General features: G+C 46.0%; 1 protein-coding gene across 2 annotated transcripts in view; it reads right to left on the bottom strand.

The window, feature by feature from the left end:
• AGO2 (argonaute RISC catalytic component 2) overlaps positions 1–18979 on the bottom strand; it is a 98819-nt gene that overhangs the window by 50747 nt on the left and 29093 nt on the right. For both annotated transcript variants that reach the window (XM_040431660.1, XM_040431659.1), the window contains exons 2-9: positions 15295–15493; positions 13538–13658; positions 11051–11235; positions 10794–10930; positions 8145–8279; positions 6171–6258; positions 3002–3149; positions 734–853 (exon numbers count right to left, since the gene is read on the bottom strand). In XM_040431660.1, the coding sequence (XP_040287594.1) occupies positions 734–853; positions 3002–3149; positions 6171–6258; positions 8145–8279; positions 10794–10930; positions 11051–11235; positions 13538–13658; positions 15295–15493 (1133 nt within the window). The remainder of the gene's footprint in view (positions 1–733; positions 854–3001; positions 3150–6170; positions 6259–8144; positions 8280–10793; positions 10931–11050; positions 11236–13537; positions 13659–15294; positions 15494–18979) is intronic.

The raw sequence follows: 18979 nt of genomic DNA on the forward strand, positions 1-18979 counted from the left end.
GCGCGCGTTCACAGGAAATCTCGCGTCTCGCGAGAGGACGCGCCGGCGCGTCCAGGAGGAATAAATCAACCACCTCCAGGACGCGTCTGTGCGTACAGCGGTTCGGAGGTGGTTAAAGAGGACCTTTCACCAGAATAAAGTATCTAAACTGACTATATAGACGTGTAGAGCGGCGCCCAGGGATCCCCCTGCACTTACTGTTATCCCCGGGCGCCGCTCCGTTCTCCCGGTATAGCCTCCGGTATGTTCATAGTTAGGCTCCACCCAGGGGAACCTGCCGGCGTCTCCTTCTCCTATGCTGTAGCGCTGGCCAATCGCAGCGATCAGCTCATAGCCTGGCTATGAGCTGAGCGCTGCGATTGGCCAGCGCTACAGCATAGGAGAAGGAGACCGTTCTCCTAGACGTGCTGTACAGAAAGGGTTTCTCAACTTCATTCCTCCAGTAACCGGTCAGATGTCAGCACTTCCTAAGGGCACAGCCGTGCCCCGCGGACAAAATGTGTTTATGTAACCACAAGGGTTAAATGCACACCAAGTACTGACCATCTATGGGACATCCTGAAATCAGGACCTGAACATAGAGGACACTGGTCAGCACATTCACTTCTGCAGCTGGCCAAGCTCAGGAAAGATTTCATGTGCAGATTCAATGCAAGGTTTTGTGTCCTTGGGAACACATCGGGAGAATAGTAAACATCTATATTTTGGTTGGGGTCTTTCAATAATCTCTTACCAATTTACTGATCTCTTCTTGGCGATCTGGAGCAGATCGGGCTGTTGCTCGAATCATAGTGGAGGTTTGATTGTCAGTCAGTTTTTTAATGCACCTTTGTCCCGCCACTATGTTGCATACCTAACGGGAAGAGAAAGCAGCGTCTTAGACCAGAGCAATCGAAACAGGAGAAAAGACAAGAATGGAAAGACTCTGGAAGTGTTGATAGGACAGAGGTCGACATGGAACAACACACCTATAGACCTATCTAAAAGTGAACCCTTTCCATTCCACACCACCCTCACGAGCTGTTAGATCAAATGTTGTGCTCGACACAAAATGTATACCATAACACCTTCAACCACGGGACGTACTTGAATGTAATGGTGGTTGAGGAAATGTATGGAGTGTGCTGCTGCAAACAGCAGGCACCTGGCCACAATGATAGGGAACGGCAATCCAGCCGAACCCTGTCACTTAAAGGGGATGTCCCATCTCAGACAATGGGGGCATATCGCTAGGATATGCCCCCATTGTCTGATTGCAGTGAAATCGCAGGGCTCCAATCGGTTACCATGGCAGCCTGGATCCTGCTGAAGCTTACTGGGCCTGCCTGGTAAGCTCCCTGCTGCTGTGTGCAGAAAGCAAATGAAAATCCTATACACCCTAATAGACCTCTATTAGGGTGAATAGGACAAGGGATCAAAAGATCCCAGGTTCTAGCCCCCAAAGTGGTCTAATCTTTATTAAAAAAAAAAAAAAAAAAGTTTGAAAAATAAAACATTTTATACGTTATATTTTACAAGTTATATGACCCCTCCTTTTCCCTATTTTACATATAAAAATATATTACAAATAAAACAAAACCTATCAGGTAAATATTTTTAAAAATTCCTGTGCGGTGAATGCCGTACCGGAAAAATAGAATAAACAAGAAACACATTCATCATTTAGTCCCCCCCAAAAAAATATATTTGAATAACAGTGATCAAGAAAGAAGTCGTTCATGCCACAAAAAAATGGTACTAATAAAACCTACAGTTCTTCTACAGCCCTGTGGATGGAAATATAAAAAAATTTATGGCCGTCAGAAAATGGCGATGAAAAGGTATAGGTATTATATATATTAAAAAAATCTGTACAAGTTTGTAATGTTGTATTTGCATTGAGCCAACGTGATTTTTTTTATTATTTTTTTTCAATGTATAATATGCAAATAAGCCTCTAGTTTTTTTTTTTTAAGAAAGGCAGAAGCAGAATTTTGTCAAAAAAAGCACTTTAAAGGGTTTCTGTCATTAGAAAAATCGTTCTGTAGCTGGCTGAGATGAGCGATGTGCTATTGTCAGCAGAACATAACTGTATGACTTATATCTCCTTGCCTGCCGCCGTTCGCGCTAAATAATGACATAATATGCAAATGAGCCTCTAGGTGCTAGTGGGGCGTGGCTGCAGCACCTAGAGGCTCCGTCCTCTCACTGTTTGGCATGCCCTTGTAAAGGTGATTGATATCCTCTTTCTCCTCTGTGCCGGTAATATCCAGCGCCTGCGCCGTCACGTTTAGTATTCGGCGCAGTGAGTGAAGGACGCTCGTCTGCTGCCGTCCTTCACTGCCTGCGCCTAATACTAAAATGAACGGCACAGGCGTGGGATTTGCGGGGCACGGAGGAGACCGAAAATGTCAATCACCTTTACAAGGGCGTGCCAAACGGTGAGAGGACGGAGCCTCTAGGTGCTGCAGCCACGCCCCACTAGCACCTAGAGGCTCATTTGCATATTGTAAAAGTCATTATTAGCGCGAACGGCGGCAGGCAGGAGATATAAGTCAGTTATGTTCTGCTGACAATAGCACATCGCTCATCTCCGCCAGCTACATGACAATTTTTTTAATGACAGAAACCCTTTAAAGTGCTTTTTTTGACGACACTTAGCAAGCATAGCAGGTAACCTAACATCTAATGGGGGCAAAAAAAGACAGCGCTTAGAGGTAACTGAACTACAGCAGAAAAAGAGCTGCAAATTTTGAAAAATGCATGTATTCTATATTTTTGCACATGGTGTTTAGGCTCGCACCGATTGTAGGGCATTTTAAAATTCCCTGTTGCCACCCTGTAGCATCTGCCAAAAAAAAAAAATTTAAATACAGAGTGTGAAACCACCCACTGAGGTATTTTAGTTGTGTACAGATGTCAGAAACTGCCCCATGGGGAGGGAATGATGAAACAGCAGAGCTGTCGGATTGTGTGCACCAGGTACTTCTAGAAAGACAGACATTGATTCCCGGATGCTTGCCTCTAGAGGGAGGTACGTATGTTTCTGCTCCTGCCCGACCTGTAAACATGGAAGATGGGGGTAGCGTAATACTAGTTTGTGTCTATCCTTGAAGTATTGTGCGACTGTGCACTCCACCGTCTGCCCGCTCTCTTGCTGGAGAGGGAATCTGTAAAAGAGGAAGAAAACGACATCAGAGGCGGCAAGGCCTGGTCTAATTACAACACTAAAAACGCAAGGATTCATAGGCTTAAGGACGCACTGCCTGCGTAGAATGTACAGTCAGATACGGGACTACAAACACCGGAACCGGCTTTCCTTGCTGAAGAAACAATAGTCAGTCTAACCTTGACACAAGAGGGACCCTGTGAAAACACGTTCTACCACACACAATCTATTTGTTAGAAGGATCCCCTGGGAAGAAGCTAATCTCGGGGTGTCAGCGATCAGCTGTAATCTGTGGGAGAACAGGGCAGCAGATGTTCAATTACTCAACAGCGCCACCACAGGGGAAAGTAAGCATTTCACACTTCTCCCTTAAATCAAATACCTGTCTGTCTGTGTAAGGAGGCATTCACACCACCTAAAAGGGGTATTCTGGTTAAAAGTTATCCCCCTATCCACAGGATAGGGGATAACTATCAGATCAGTGGGAGCCCTACTGCTCGGACCACTACCGATCACGAGGACGGGGGGCGCTGTACCCCCTCTGAATTGAATGGAGTGGCCGGTCGCACATGCATGTGGCCGTTCCATTCATTTCTTTGGGAGTTACGGAGATAGCCGGGCACTGTACTCTCTCTCCGGGACGCCCGTAGAAATCAATGGACCGGCCATATTGTGTGCTTCTGCATCCGTGCGGTCACTGCACAAAAGATAGGACACATACTATACTTCGCCACAACATGCGGAGCATGGATCCTTTGAAGTCAATGGAGCCACACCATGATGCACTTAGCAGGTATCTGTGTTTGGCGGATCCCGAGTCCGCGAACCGCAAAACACTTACAGTGGTGTGACTGCTTCCTAAGGCAGGACATGACCTCCCAGAGAAGAGCTGCCACCAGCCTCTGCTTCATGGAACAGGTGACGGTCCTATAAAGTGACTCCATTTATTAACACAGAATTTGGTGAAGAGATGTTTGAAAATGGGATTTATAAGCCAGGCACACTGCACAGTTTTTATAAAATGTACAATAAAACAATTTTAAAAAAAACTGTATAAATTATTATTTTGTTGTATATATTTTGCCCACTGTCAGCACATACAAAAACTTTTTTTCCTCAAAATATAACAAGTTATTTATGCAAAAAAGGTTTATCCTAACCAGCTAATGTTTGTGCTCTGACATAACGACCATCGCTCATTTTAGTGTTTTAGTGCTCAGATCCCATAGTCATAGTCTAATCATCCACTTTCCCCATAATAAAAATAAAAAATAAAAGATCATTTGAACCACCTCATCTCAAAACACCTGAACTGTTTAAAAATAAACGTATTTATCCTCGTGAATGAATGGGAAGAAGAAAAAAAAATGCCTGGCTTGCCGCTTTTTTGTTGCTTCACCTCCCATAAAATGTCATCAAAAAGTTGCAATTCAAAATGGTATCAAAAACTACAGATCGCCCCGCAAAAACAGGCAATTGCCGGGAGCTGAAAGGGTTATATATAGGTCTTAGAAAATAAACTCTCGTGCATGGCATTGAGGGACACAGCACCATGGGTATATGCTCAGCTGCCACTAGAAACAAAAAAAGTGTTGGCTTCACCCAGGTGGGCTATACCCCTCCGCCAGAGCAGAGAGAGATCCGTCTAGTTCTAGTGTCCATTTTTTTGCGTTAATTTTTTTTTTCTCAGCAGGTTTCGGCCTGCTGCAGGGGTGGCTCCATCGTGTTCCACTTGAGTATGCGCCCGCAGGGGGGCAACTTAGGTACCTGGCAGCCACCCAGTCCCCACTTGAAACTGCTTCCGCAGTGGAATTCCGGTAGACCCACAGCTCCCGTGTTGAGTCCGCCGAGGGGGTGGTCACTGCTGCGCCTGAAGACATCGGAAGGTAATTAGGGATCCGGATCCATTGCGGGGGCCCTGTAGTCCCCTTCCAGCTCCCTCCCTCCTCTTCCCCACTTCTCTCCCATGGCCTATTAGTGCCTGAGGCACTTTTGCTTCGGTGGTCCATCCACTTTATCTCCCCCATCTCCAGGGGGTCATTTTGGGGCCAGTACCTGCAAGGAGGCCCATGTCTTTTCTCGGTGTGGCACTTTTCCCCTGGAAGTTGAAGAGTTACCGCATTAATGGGGGTCATTTTGGGTGCATCCAAGTCCACCATTTCTCGCTGGGTTCGGTCGGCCGTCAAGGAGGCCTGTGTCGCGAAGGGCCGGGCTCCCCCTTACAGGTTGACCACACATTCGACTAGGGCGGTTGGGGCTTCCTGGGCGGTGCGTCATCAGGCATCAGCTTCCCAGGTCTGCCGGGCCGCCACCTGGGCGTCAGTTCACACTTTTTCTAAGTTCCAACATATTCATTCCTTGGCTTCTGCTGATGGCAGTCTGGGGCGCAATTTTCTGCAAGCAGCTGTGCTTTAGATTGGTGGCATGGCGCTTTATTCTTCCCTCCCTCGGGGACTGCTTTTGGACGTCCCATGGTGCTGTGTCCCCCAATGCCATGCACGAGAAAATTGGATTTTTTGTACTTACCGTAAAATCCTTTTCTCGTAGTAAGCATTGGGGGACACAGATCCCACACTTCTTGAGTTTCTTCTTGTTTGAGGTCCCGGCGTTGGCCTAATTTGGTTGTCGGGTTTCCCCAGTTGAGGACTTGTTGGCTTTCAGTTTTTTGGTTCAGGTGCAACATTCCTTCTGCTTTTGTACCGACTGATCTCTCTCGGCTCTGGCAGAGGGGTAAAGCCCACCTGGGTGGAGCCAACACTTTTTTTGTTTCTAGTGTCAGCCTCCTAGTGGCAGCTGGGCATATACCCATGGTGCTGTGTCCCCCAATGCCTACTACGAGAAAAGGATTTTACGGTGAGCAAAAAAAATCCAATTATTTAGCTCTGTCCTGTTAATATGATCACTGTAACGTGTTGAGATTAACTTTTGAAGGCCACATGAAATGGTAACACTGAAATGTGCAATTTTGAGAGCAAAACAGAAAAGTTTTACATAGTCTCAGCCTAACATAAAGAAACCTTACGTCTGATGACTTGCTGGCCGTCTTGTCACATTGCATACTCTATATTTTCTTTTCATTTGCCCACAGTGAGTAATTTCAACTTTTAAGCCTAGAAGGAGAAAAAAAAACAAGGCAAGATATAATTTACACTTAACAAAAGCGATGTGACCTAAGTGTACAAGAGCCATCTTTTCGGGCCTGCAGCCTGTCCCCTCGCCTGGCGACTTTTTACATAAACTACTGAATCTAGAGAGAGTGTGCAGCCTGTTTATATCGATGACCTATTCTCAGGATAGGGCATCAATATCTGATCGGAGAAGGTCCAACACCGGGCACTCTGCTGATCAGCTGTTTAAAGAGGCGGCGGCGCTCCATGAGAGCATGGCTTCCTCTTCATTACACATGGTCTCCCCTGTAGCTGCCGCGTAGTGCAAATACAAGTACTCACTCTGTTCCAGAGAATGGAGCGAGTACTTGTCCAATACTCTACGCTTCTGAGATGACTATGAGCAGCGCAATGAAGAGGAAGCAGCGCTCACATGGTGGCCGCCTCCTCTTCAAACAGCTGATTGGTGGGGGTGCTGGGTGTCAGACCCCCACCGATCAGATATTGATAACCTATCCTGAGGATAGGTCATCAATACAAACAAGTTGCACAACCCCTTTAATCGGCTACAACAAGGAAATGGTTCAGGGGCTGTTAAACGTTCCTGTACAGATATGCTATGGATTTGACGAAGAACTAAAATGCAATGTACGTCAGTGGTTTTGAAAAGCCCATCTACAGATTTAGGGCTTAATGCATATTTGACTCTTGAATCCACATAAAGGGAAGCAGTCACGCAGATGTAAGAGTAAGGTCTCTTTCACACAGGCGTTGCGGGAAAAGATGCGGGTGCGTTGCGGGAACATGTGCGATTTTTCCACGCGAGTGCAATATATTGTAATGTGTTTTGCACACACGTGAGAAAAATCGGCATGTTTGGTACCCAAACCCGAACTTCTTCACAGAAGTTCGGGCTTGGGATCGTGTTCTGTAGATTGTATTATTTTCCTTTATAACATGGTTATAAGGGAAAATAATAGCATTCTGAATACAGAATGCAGAGTAAAATAGCGCTGGAGGGGTTAAAAAAAAAAAAAATGTAACTCCCCTTGATCGCGCAGCCCGGCTTCTCTTCTGTCTTCTTTGCTGTGTGCAGGAAAAGGACCTGTAGTGACGTCACTCCGGTCATCACATGGTCCGTCACATGATCTTTTACCATGGTGATGGATCATGTGATGACCGGAGTGACGTCACCACAGGACCTTTTCCTGCACACAGCAAAGAAGACTGAAGAGAAGCCGGGCTGCGCGAGCAAGTGGATTAAGGAGAGTTAAATATTTTGTTTTATTATTTTTTAACCCCTCCAGCCCTATTTTACTATGCATTTTGTATTCAGAATGCTATTATTTTCCCTTATAACCATGTTATAAGGGAAAATAATAATGATCGGGTCTCCATCCAGATCGTCACCTAGCAACCTTGCGTGAAAAATCGCACCGCTTCCGCACCCCATTCATTTCTATGGGGCCTGCGTTACGTGAAAAACGCACAAAGAGGAGCATGCTGCTATTTTCACGCAACGCACAAGTGATGCGTGAAAATCACCGCTCGTGTGCACAGCCCCATAGAAATGAATGGGTCAGAATTCAGTGCGGGTGCAATGCGTTCAACTCACGCATCGCATCCGCGCGGAATACTCGCCCGTGTGAAAGGGGCCTAAGGCTTTGTTCCCTAGTATAAAGGAACCTACTAGTAAGCAGAATGCATCCCATGTTGAAAAGCCACCTGCCAAGATCCACCAGTAAGTCCAATTGTCACTTTGAAGGTGTTATGTGTGTTGCTGGGCAAGAGTCGGACACCACCAACCCGATATTGATGGCCTATCCTAAGAACAGGTAGATTTTTCAAAGCTAGATAACCGCTTTAAGTCACTCGGCTCTGGTATTTACCTTTTATTTCTTTGGTAAACTTGACCCTTTGGGAATCAGTCAGAGGTTTCTGTTGCTCCTCTATGCTCTTGAAATCCAGAACTTCGCACATAAACTCTATTACTGGCTGTGCTTTGTAAAACGCTGTAGCAGATACTGGAAACGAGAGAAATGTGCTCATTATGTATTCCCAACGACATTACGCAGTCTTCATGCAGACAGACATAATCAAGCCTCAACCACTGAGGTGGTGACAGCACACTGACTTACTGGAAATCCTACAACATTTCAGAGCACAAACTCAGCAGATCGCCGCACCGGCAGCTTTTAAGGCGTTGACTCACTTCAGCAAATGGCATTTATTATGTAGAAAGAAGTTAATACAAGCCTCTGCCCACAACCTCTGTATTCGAGCAGTGTATAAAGTGATAGAAAAATGAATCCAGCCAGCAAAGGGAGCAATATGGACAATCACAATATATTAGTAAGTGGCTCATTACCTTTCTCTACATGATAAATGTCGTTTGCTGGAGTGACAACCCCTTTAAATAAATAAATCTTCTGTGATGAAATAATTTATTGGTCCACATTTACCAAGACCACTGCAGCCTATGCTAACCCAAGTAAAGATGGGTTGGAGTCATATTTGCCTTAAGGGGGAGTATCGTCTCACACCAGTCAGGAACCACCCCACTCAGAGTTCCAGGACATTAATCAGAGCAGTGATTTCGCGCCGACGCAGAACCTCTTTTCTTCACCACGAATTTCTTTTGGGGGACTGGACATCCCATCCAAGAGACTACAAAACCTGCGGCTGCAGTCCTGATCTAAAAGGTCTTATTTCCATTAAAATTTACAGTAGAGTTGTGCCTGCCGGAGCACAACTCCATTAGGTGAGTTTGGATATTTCTCACTCTGATACCCTTATCCGGTTGAACATATTACACTATTGTGCGCTCTCTCTCTCTTTTTCTGTTTCCCTGTTCTCGAGGGGAAATTAGATACGTCCGTGACCTATATTTGCCTTAAGGACAGGGCCAACTTCTGAGTTTTTGTTTCTTCCCTTCCTACCTTCCAAAAGCAACAGGGCTTTCTTAAACAAGACCTTTCATGGTTTTACATTAATTGAGATAAATACCTGTACTTGTGGGGTACCCTCTGCTGATGCCACCCTGCCTGATTTTTTAAAATATCGCTCCTACGCCCCGCTGTGCCCCCCGTATTTTTTGCGCTCAGTATGCTAATACTTAGCATCGGTACAGAGAGGAGGAGACGCCAGGGTTTCTCAATGGGCGTCACCTTCTCCCTGGCTGTGCCGTGATCCAATCACAGCGGAGAGCGCCACAGCCAGGGAGAAGGAGACGCCCATTGAGAAACCCCGGCGTTTCTTCCTCCCTGTATCGATGCAAAGTATTAGAATACTGAGCGCGAAAAATACGGGGGGCGGGGGCGGCACAGGGGGGCGTACGAGCAGTATTTTAAAAAAATCAGGCAGGGTGGCAGCATCAGCGGGGGTACCCCACAAGTACAGGTATTTATCTCAATTAATATAAAACCATGAAAGGTCCTCTTTAAATGTTCCCTTCACATTTCCATAGGAGGGTTTACATTTTTTGCAGGACAAGTTAAATTTTTTTAAAGCGCCATTTAATTTGCCATATGTTGAATTGAAAAACAGGGAAAAAAAAAAAGTTTAGATTTTTTTGGGGGTAAGCTGACTAGAAAGTGGGGAATTGTGCAAGTTTTTTTTTTCTTATTTCAACAAATTTAACATGCAGGAAAAATATTTTGATATTTAGAACAGTTTGGACATTAACGATAAGTTTATTTTTATATGTAAAATTGGGTGATGAGTTTAATTTTTGTGTTTATTTTATTTACATTTTTTTTTTTTTTTTTTTTTACTGTAAAATTTTTTCACCCCTCCAGGGAACCCGAGTACCTATCAAGCACTGGGTGCCATCACAAGGTGCCAGGCTGTCATGGCAACTGAATGAGCCCCACGATTAGCATTATAGCCAATTCCTGTAGCTGCTGCACCCACCATGTATGGGGCCATGTGGGAACAGTGCTCAGAACACCGGCTCTGCTATTCACCAAGGGATAGGAGGGGCAGGTGTGCACCGAGGGTAAAGGGCACAACCTTGATGCTCGAAACAATTAATCTGCATATGTCTTTCTGCTAATTGAAGCACCGGTTTAACTAAAGATAGGTCTTCACATGTCTCTGCTAGCACCACTTGACCCTATGCTTCGCTTAATAAGCAAAACAAGGTGACAGACTCCCTTTAATGTAAATGATTCATGGAAACTGAAGGGCACATTTATTAAGACCAGCCTTTTAGACGCTGGTCTTAATAAACCCTTAAGCTGGCGTTGATTCCACTGAAGTTATGTAGAGGGTGCCGGCCCCTTCATAACTTGGGCGGAACCTCGACCAGTTGTAAATGTAAGAGAGCTTCCGAGCTGTCTTACATTAAGACCTTTTTCTACGCCTAAAACAGGCGTAGAAAATGTTAAATCAGATAGCCTGTCCCCTTCCTCTCCCACTCCACAATTTTAGACCTGGCGTGAGCGGGTAAGAGTCACAGATAGCGGGGCAAATCTGCACCTGAAATACACCTAATATAGACTTATTTCAGTATAATAAATGACCCCCTGAGAACTTACCATCTATGTTGAGCATCATTTTCCAGAGGGAAGGTCTAACAGATTGATGGAAGCCAAACCAAACTTCTCTACCCCCACCAAGAGGATTTGCACATCCTTCGGATGCAGTAAAGAACGAACGGCCCACAGGCGTGTACCTAAGGAGTGCAACGTTGGGTGAATTAGAAGGCATGGAAATCCTACACGGCACAGAAGCCAGCATCTACAGTAGGTGACAGTCCGTGAAACACCAACTCCAAAGATGGCATTCTACGTACCTCATAGAGGGCAAATGTCTCATCACTACGTCTAATGCCTGGATAGTCTCAAAAGGAACGCTGGGAAGACGTCCGGTCAATGCGTCGTGTAACGCTTGTAAGCTCACACACGCCATCCATTTGATTGCTACCTTGAAGATGCGGTCCTTTCCTTCCCCTGGCAGTGTAACTTCCAACTCCACCTGCTGTAAGGTGCAAAAACGACCAGCAAATGATTCTGCTTATTCTACAAATCACAGAGCGGTCACAGGACATAACTACTATAAACGTACCATCCTACATACAGAAGAAAAGAAAGCCAAAGTGCATGTTCACAATCACCAGATTTGTTGAAGAAATTTGCGCAAATGAAAACCTATTCCATATATCTGCATGGGGTCATTTCTGCAGCATGTGCATGGATTTCTGCAAGCCCAATTTGGATGAACGGAAAAGTCGCAATGTTTCCGATACAAAAAAGAGGTGTATAAACATGCACTGATGCACCAAATTCCAGACTCCTCAGACTGACGGGACCCACGTTGGTAATCATACTTACCTGACCCACAGCGCTGGGTCCCGGCTCGTTTGCTCCTCGGCCTCTGGGGCTCGTCTAGGGTTCTCCCATCTATACTTCCTGTGTGATGCAGCCAATTACCAGCCACTGCTCCCATTGAGTCATGTCAAATGGTGACGAGGCGCAAGAGGAGCAGATTACTTGCTGTGGTCTGTGATTGGCTGTAGTGGCGTTAAACCGGTGTTTACGTGGAAGGACCAAAGACAAGCAGAGACCGCAAAGTGAAACAAAGCCCAGCGCTGCAGAACAGTTAAGTATGATCACCAATGTGGGTCCCGCCAGTCTGAGGTATGGAAATAAGCTCACAACCCCCCTTTTACATGGGCCAATGATTGAGCAGAAGAATGCTCGTTCCCAGTCACTGCCCAGTATAAGCTCGTTTGTTGGCTGATCAGATCTTTCATAGAAACGTTTGGACGTCAACAGCACGTTGCTCCATGTAAACAGGGGATGTGCTGTGACCTCGCAAACTGCACTGCGGACAAATTATCGCTCTGCTGCTCCATTCAAATGGTTAACACAGATTCCCCGTTCGGCAGTGGCCCCAGTGGTCAGACCCACGGTGATCAGAGAATTATCTTTATACTGGGACAATCCCTTTAAGGCCTCTTTCACACGACCTTATGGCTTTTTCAGTGTTTTGCGGTCTGTTTTTCATGGATCCGTTGTTCTGTTTGGCATATACAGTAATTACATTTTCAATAGATGGTTCCGCAAAAACTGAACGGATACAGAAGACATAAGGATGCATTTCCGTATGTGTTCCATTTTTTTGGGACCCATTGACTTGAATGGAGCCAAGGAACGTGATTTGCGGGCAATAATAGGACATGTTCTATCTTTCAACGGAACGGAAAAACGGAAACTGAATGCATACGGAGTACACTCAGTTTTTTTTGCGGAACCATTGAAATGAATGGTTCTATATACGGAACTCAAAAGACAGCCAGTAAACGGAAAAAAATAAAATAAAATAAAAAAACGTTGCGTGCAGGAGGCCTAATACTGTGCTCCTTATGACAAACCAGGCACAACTCTGTGTGGCTAGCTCAGCTGAATGAAATTATACCTTTCACTTAGCGATTCATTGCTTTATTCTGGAGAAGGAGCACTTTAATCCATACGCAAATGAGCAGCTAAGTGCACCAAGCATGGGCCCAAGCCTTTGTGTGCACCTTTGTTTCTATTGATTGCTCTCACAGCCCCTCCAAATCCTTTTTGATTAACAGGACCATGCAGGAACCTGGTCCTATCAATCAAGGAAGAGGGAAGGACTGACGGAGGAAACCGGAGGAGCAAGGGTGCACAGAGCGGCTTGGGCCCATCCTTGGTGCGCTTAACTGCTCATTAAAGATTAAAAGTGCTTTTTCTCCAGAATAACGCAATAGATTGAACTGATACTTTTCACTTCACATTCAGCTTGAGCCAGCCCTACAAGGCAGTGTTTAACAGTGAATATTTTAGTGATAGTTTCCTTTTAGGCAGGATAAACTTTTGCACTGAAACGCACACTGACAAGTCAGTCAAATGTTGACATGACATTACCGAGTATGTGCACCTTTAACTACAACACCTACGTTGCAGTGCCCAAAAGGTACACAAACCCATTAAAAAGGGGAGCTAAACCTTTGGTGAAACCACAATTGTGCAGCAGTGCTTCTCATAGCGCTCAGCACCATGGGTTTTCATCTGCATATGGGATCCATACTCCACAAGCTGGAAAAGCCAAGCAAGTGCAGAACACGATAAGAAGCGCTGCTGCAGGATTATGCTTTCAATAAAGGTTATGTTTCCCTAAAAAAAACTCATATGAAGAGCAAAAGGATATAAAAACAGATTTGGTGCTTTACTACGATCCTATGAAAATGTATTAAAAAAAATAAATAAAAATCATTCACTTTCTATAAACTACAACTCTACCAGATGCTTACTTTGTCCCTGGCAATAGGAAGGGGTATTGCAGTGTAAAGGTTTTTCCTCCCATCAAACACAGGCTTCCGATCTCCGAAGATTTGACCCTTAAAATGCAATACCATGTGTTCTACTATTTCCCTGGAGGAGACAAGAAGAACAAAGTGAGGGAATTTTAATGAAAACATTAAAAATGAAACTATTAATGTGCACACATACACAAGTCAATGACACACATCTGCATGCAGTTTGTATGGGTTTCCTCCCATAGACAGACTGATAGGGGACTTAGACTGTGAGCCCCATTAGAAACAGCGCGATACTAATGTCTGTAAAGCGCTGCGGAAAATGTCAGCGCTAAAGGAGTGAGTAAAATAAATAATCTAAGATGCACCCACTACTGCTTGGGGTTTTTAGGATTAAAAATTGTGCACTTAGGGCCTTTTTACACTGCGAAAGGCCCATAAGTATAATAGCAGAGGCCAAAAGTGTTCTTTTGGCCTCCATTGGGCAGGAGGTGTTTTCCGTTTTTTTTCCCCCTCATCAGCCTGCACTATTCCATACAGATCCAGAGAGTAGAAAGAAGACTTATTCTGCACAGTATGCGTCTTTGTATGTATCCCTCTCTAGTTATGGCCACTTATGGGGGACAGATGCCACACAGTCGTCCTGACAGCTATTAAAGGGGTTTGCGCTTGGAAAAGCTATGCCTCAGTGGCTCGGGATTCTTGGGAAAAAAATCGCAAGATGGAAACAAAGTGGAGTTGATTGAAACTTTGATGGACATCCTGCAGACCACAGAATTTTTTTCACCAGCGTTCATATCTCCGAGGTTCATTGATAAAGTCAAGGACAAAATGGGAGTATTCTCAGAGAAGGCAGTCGATGGCATCCACCAGGATATACTGGACTCTGAATGACACTATTGAGGAAAGTCTAAGGAGAAGGCTTGAGGACAAACTTGTAAAAGTGATTTGGTGTATAATCAAATTTTCAAACACCACTCACTTTCACTTTTTTTTTTTTTTTTTTTTCGGTTTCATGCAGACCTTATGTGAATGAAAACGGGTAAATGCGTAGATCGCTGTCCTGGTCACAAGAGCAAAGGTTCTGGGGGTTAAAAGTATATTCTCATCTAATACTTTAGCGCATATTAAATGTATACCATCTACATCCTACCTCTAGAATCCGCAGCTCTCGAAATTGGAGGTCTGTGTGCCGTCTGCATTTTATTTGCGGACCTTTTGTTTTCAATGGGTCTGTGGTCTGCATTTTGCAGACATGATTTTGTGGAACGGACATACAGATGCAAAAAGCACACAGATGATCGGTTTGCCTGTTCCGCACATGGACAGAACATGAAAAATGCAGACCTATTGAAAATGCGGATGCAACGTGGACCGGATCCATAATTTGCACACTGCAAAATGGATACGGTCGTGTGCATGAGACCTAACTCTGTGCAGGCGGTCACTGCATCTGAATGCTGTGGATATGCCATAAATGTGTAACATGAAAAATAGAATACCTGGTGCAGGTTTGAGGCATAATCAATTAGATAAAAACACTTACACTGTGCCAATGGTAGTGTGATGAAGGAAGCTTGCCCTTTGCTGCATATCAGAAGTCCCTATTGCTATGAGGTGTACACGTATGCCCGTACTCTGTTTACCCGCTATTCCTTGCATGTGTCAGGTTTACAGAAACACCCTTTTCTACAGACATCAAGTCATGGTGAGACCACACAGCCGAACCGGCTGTCCATGCTGCCCCTTACCTGTTAACTCTTCTGGGACACTTTTCTGGCTTGATATCTATTTCATAATGGTAAATCTCTATTTTGGGAATGTCCATTTCAAAAAAGTTTGCCTGCAGCTTGATGGTCCTTCCTGAGGTGCCAAAATCTGGCCTTGGCGGCGGCTTGAAGGTGTATGCTGGCATTGGGAGAGGTGGTGCAGGAGGTGGAGATGCCAGCACTAGGAGAAAGAAAAAACATGAGCGTTACTATCTCGCCCCTAAACGAGGAAGAACAGTAGAGTCCTTTCTATATTCAACAATTTACTGAACACCAAATATATATAAAAAAAAAAAATTGGTAAACGGCTTTGGCTGGGTCCCTGTTGCCATGACAAACGATCAATCGCTATGATAATGTCTACATGCAGTCGCTATTGACTGCAACATCAAAAGGTATTAAACAGCCATAATGAATGTTAGAGCCGATCCCTGTGGTTATGGAGCGGCTCGACTACAGTTCCCCTTGACTTCAACAGTAAATCTATATGCCGGACGTCAAAAAGGGGTTGAAGAGGACAACTCAGCACGTCAGCTGTAAATACCTGGATGCACCTGTATTGGAGGAATTTTGTATTGTAATGTGTCTGCTATTTCTCCAAGAAATGATTAAAAGCTTTGTCTGACACTGAACCATCAGCACTAACAGATTTGATAAAGACTTCAGATTTCTAGGAGGAATAACAGATGAAAAGATGCTCTTGAACTGTTATTACATCCTCAAAAATAGCTGTGAAAATGGTGATGATTTTGCCACACTCATCTCCGTACCTAGTGGCAGAGGTGGCACAGAGGTCACACTAATAGATTGAGACGACAGCCCGGTACCTAATGGCAGAGGTGGCACAGAGGTCACACTAATAGATGTAAACGACAGCCCCGTACCTAGTGGCAGAGGTGGCACAGAGGTCACAGCCCCGTACCTAGTGGCAGAGGAGGCACAGAGATTACACTAATAGATTGAGACGACAGCCCGGTACCTAGTGGCAGAGGTGGCACAGAGGTCACACTAATAGATGGAGACGACAGCCCCGTACCTAGTGGCAGAGGTGGCACAGAGGTCACACTAATAGATGGAGACGACAGCCCGGTACCTAATGGCAGAGGTGGCACAGAGGTCACACTAATAGATGGAGACGATCGCCCGGTACCTAATGGCAGAGGTGGCACAGAGGTCACACTAATAGATGGAGACGACAGCCCCGTACCTAGTGGCAGAGGTGGCACAGAGGTCACACTAATAGATGTAAACGACAGCCCCGTACCTAGTGGCAGAGGTGGCACAGAGATCACAGCCCCGTACCTAGTGGCAGAGGAGGCACAGAGATTACACTAATAGATGGAGACGACAGCCCGGTACCTAATGGCAGAGGTGGCACAGAGGTCACACTAATAGATGGAGACGATCGCCCGGTACCTAGTGGCAGAGGTGGCACAGAGGTCACACTAATAGATGTAAACGACAGCCCCGTACCTAGTGGCAGAGGTGGCACAGAGATCACAGCCCCGTACCTAGTGGCAGAGGTGGCACAGAGGTCACACTAATAGATGGAGACGACAGCCCCGTACCTAGTGGCAGAGGTGGCACAGAGGTCACACTTAGGGCTCTTTCACACCTGCGTTATTGTCTTCCGGCATAGAGTTCCGTCGTCGGGGCTCTATGCCGGAAGAATCCTGATCAGGATTATCCTAATGCATTCTGAATGGAGAGAAATCCATTCAGGATGCATCAGGATGTCTTCAGTTCCGGAACGGAACGTTTTTTGGCCGGAGAAAATACCGCAGCATGCTGCGCTTTTTGCTCCGGCCAAAAATCCGGAACACTTGCCGCAAGGCCGGATCCGGAATTGATGCCCATTGAAAGGCATTGATCCGGATCCGGCCTTAAGCTAAACGTCGTTTCGGCGCATTGCCGCATCCGACATTTAGCTTTTTCAGAGTGGTTACCATGGCTGCCGGGACGCTAAAGTCCTGGCAGCCATGGTAAAGTGTAGTGGGGAGCGGGGAGCAGTGTACTTACCGTCCGTGCGGCTCCCCGGGCGCTCCAGAGTGACGTCAGGGCGCCCCAAGCTCATGGATCATGTGATCACATGGATCACGTCATCCATGCGCATGGGGCGCTCTGACGTCATTCTGGAGCGCCCGGGGAGCCGCACGGACGGTAAGTATACCGCTCCCCCGCTCCCCACTACTACTATGGCAACCAGGACTTTAATAGCGTCCTGGGTGCCATAGTAACACTGAACGCATTTGGAAGACGGTTCCGTCTTCAAATGCTTTCAGTACACTTGCGTTTTTCCGGATCCGGAGTGTAATTCCGGCAAGTGGAGTACACGCCGGATCCGGACAACGCAAGTGTGAAAGAGGCCTAATAGATGTAAACGACAGCCCCGTACCTAGTGGCAGAGGTGGCACAGAGGTCACACTAATAGATGTAAACGACAGCCCCGTACCTAGTGGCAGAGGTGGCACAGAGATCACAGCCCGGTACCTAGTGGCAGAGGTGGCACAGAGGTCACACTAATAGATGGAGACGACAGCCCCGTACCTAGGGGCAGAGGTGGCACAGAGGTCACACTAATAGATGGAGACGACAGCCCGGTCATTCAGGGGATTGAAGGGATTAAGTCTCTATTAAGGCCACACAGAATGTGATTGTCTACTTCGGAGGCTGATCAATGACTCCCATCTGACTCCCGCCTTACAATACATCCTACAAGCCATGGAAAGCGACTCCAGTCTAATCACCAAATTAAAGTAAAGCAAAAATCAGAATCTAGGAAGACCAGCTGGGATGACGTGTGGAAAACCAGTAGAGGTTAGAAGAATCATCATGGGAAACAATACAGCGGGCACCAGTCGCTCAGCGGACCCTCCATGGTTGTCTGCAACGTAAAAATACATGACCCAGACAGGGAAAATGTCTGAACGAGCCCGTGCACCATCTAACTGCTGCGGGCAGTCACGGTGGGGCGGCTTTTCTTCTACTCATCGCAAATATCCCGTACCGTGCCTGCACTGCAGCACCTTTCTGGTCAGTCCCTATCTAAGCCTATGACTAGCAATTCACCCACAGACATGACATCTTGAGACCTGACCCCATCTCATCGCCACCATGACTGTTCTATGCCCTGTGCCCGCTCTCCCTCAAACCCCGCACCCTGTAGAACACTGATCACATTCACTGAATGCAAGCAGAAAGCGGAGATTAGATAATAGGCACTGCACATGCTTGAAAAGCAGAGACGGGCAACTGAAAAACCAGGGGTAAGTCTGTCTCCATGGTAACAGACAACAACAGACTGTGTAGTCAGATCCATCCATTTACTACTACTCCAGACCTCCAGCTTCTGTGAATGAACAACTCTTAGCACAACCTAGTCGCTTCAGTGGGCGTTCCCAGAATAGCCAATCCAATGCACATGCTGAGAGTTGTAGTTCCACCACAGCTGGAGGTTGCTGATCCCTGTGCAATAGCTCTCCTAAACAAGCCACATAACAGGCCTACTTGTCTGAAATGTGTTGTTATCTCCATGTGAGGGACATCACAGAACCTACGCAAGACTGCGGAGATCCAGCAGGTCCCCCGTGGACTGAGTTAGAAGACAGCAGCCTCAAGATACTCAGAGGTATTGAGTAAGCAGAGCAGCTCAGAAGTCACTAACACT

Source organism: Bufo bufo, chromosome 5 (genome assembly GCF_905171765.1).
Source record: "Bufo bufo chromosome 5, aBufBuf1.1, whole genome shotgun sequence".
NCBI lineage: Eukaryota > Metazoa > Chordata > Amphibia > Anura > Bufonidae > Bufo > Bufo bufo.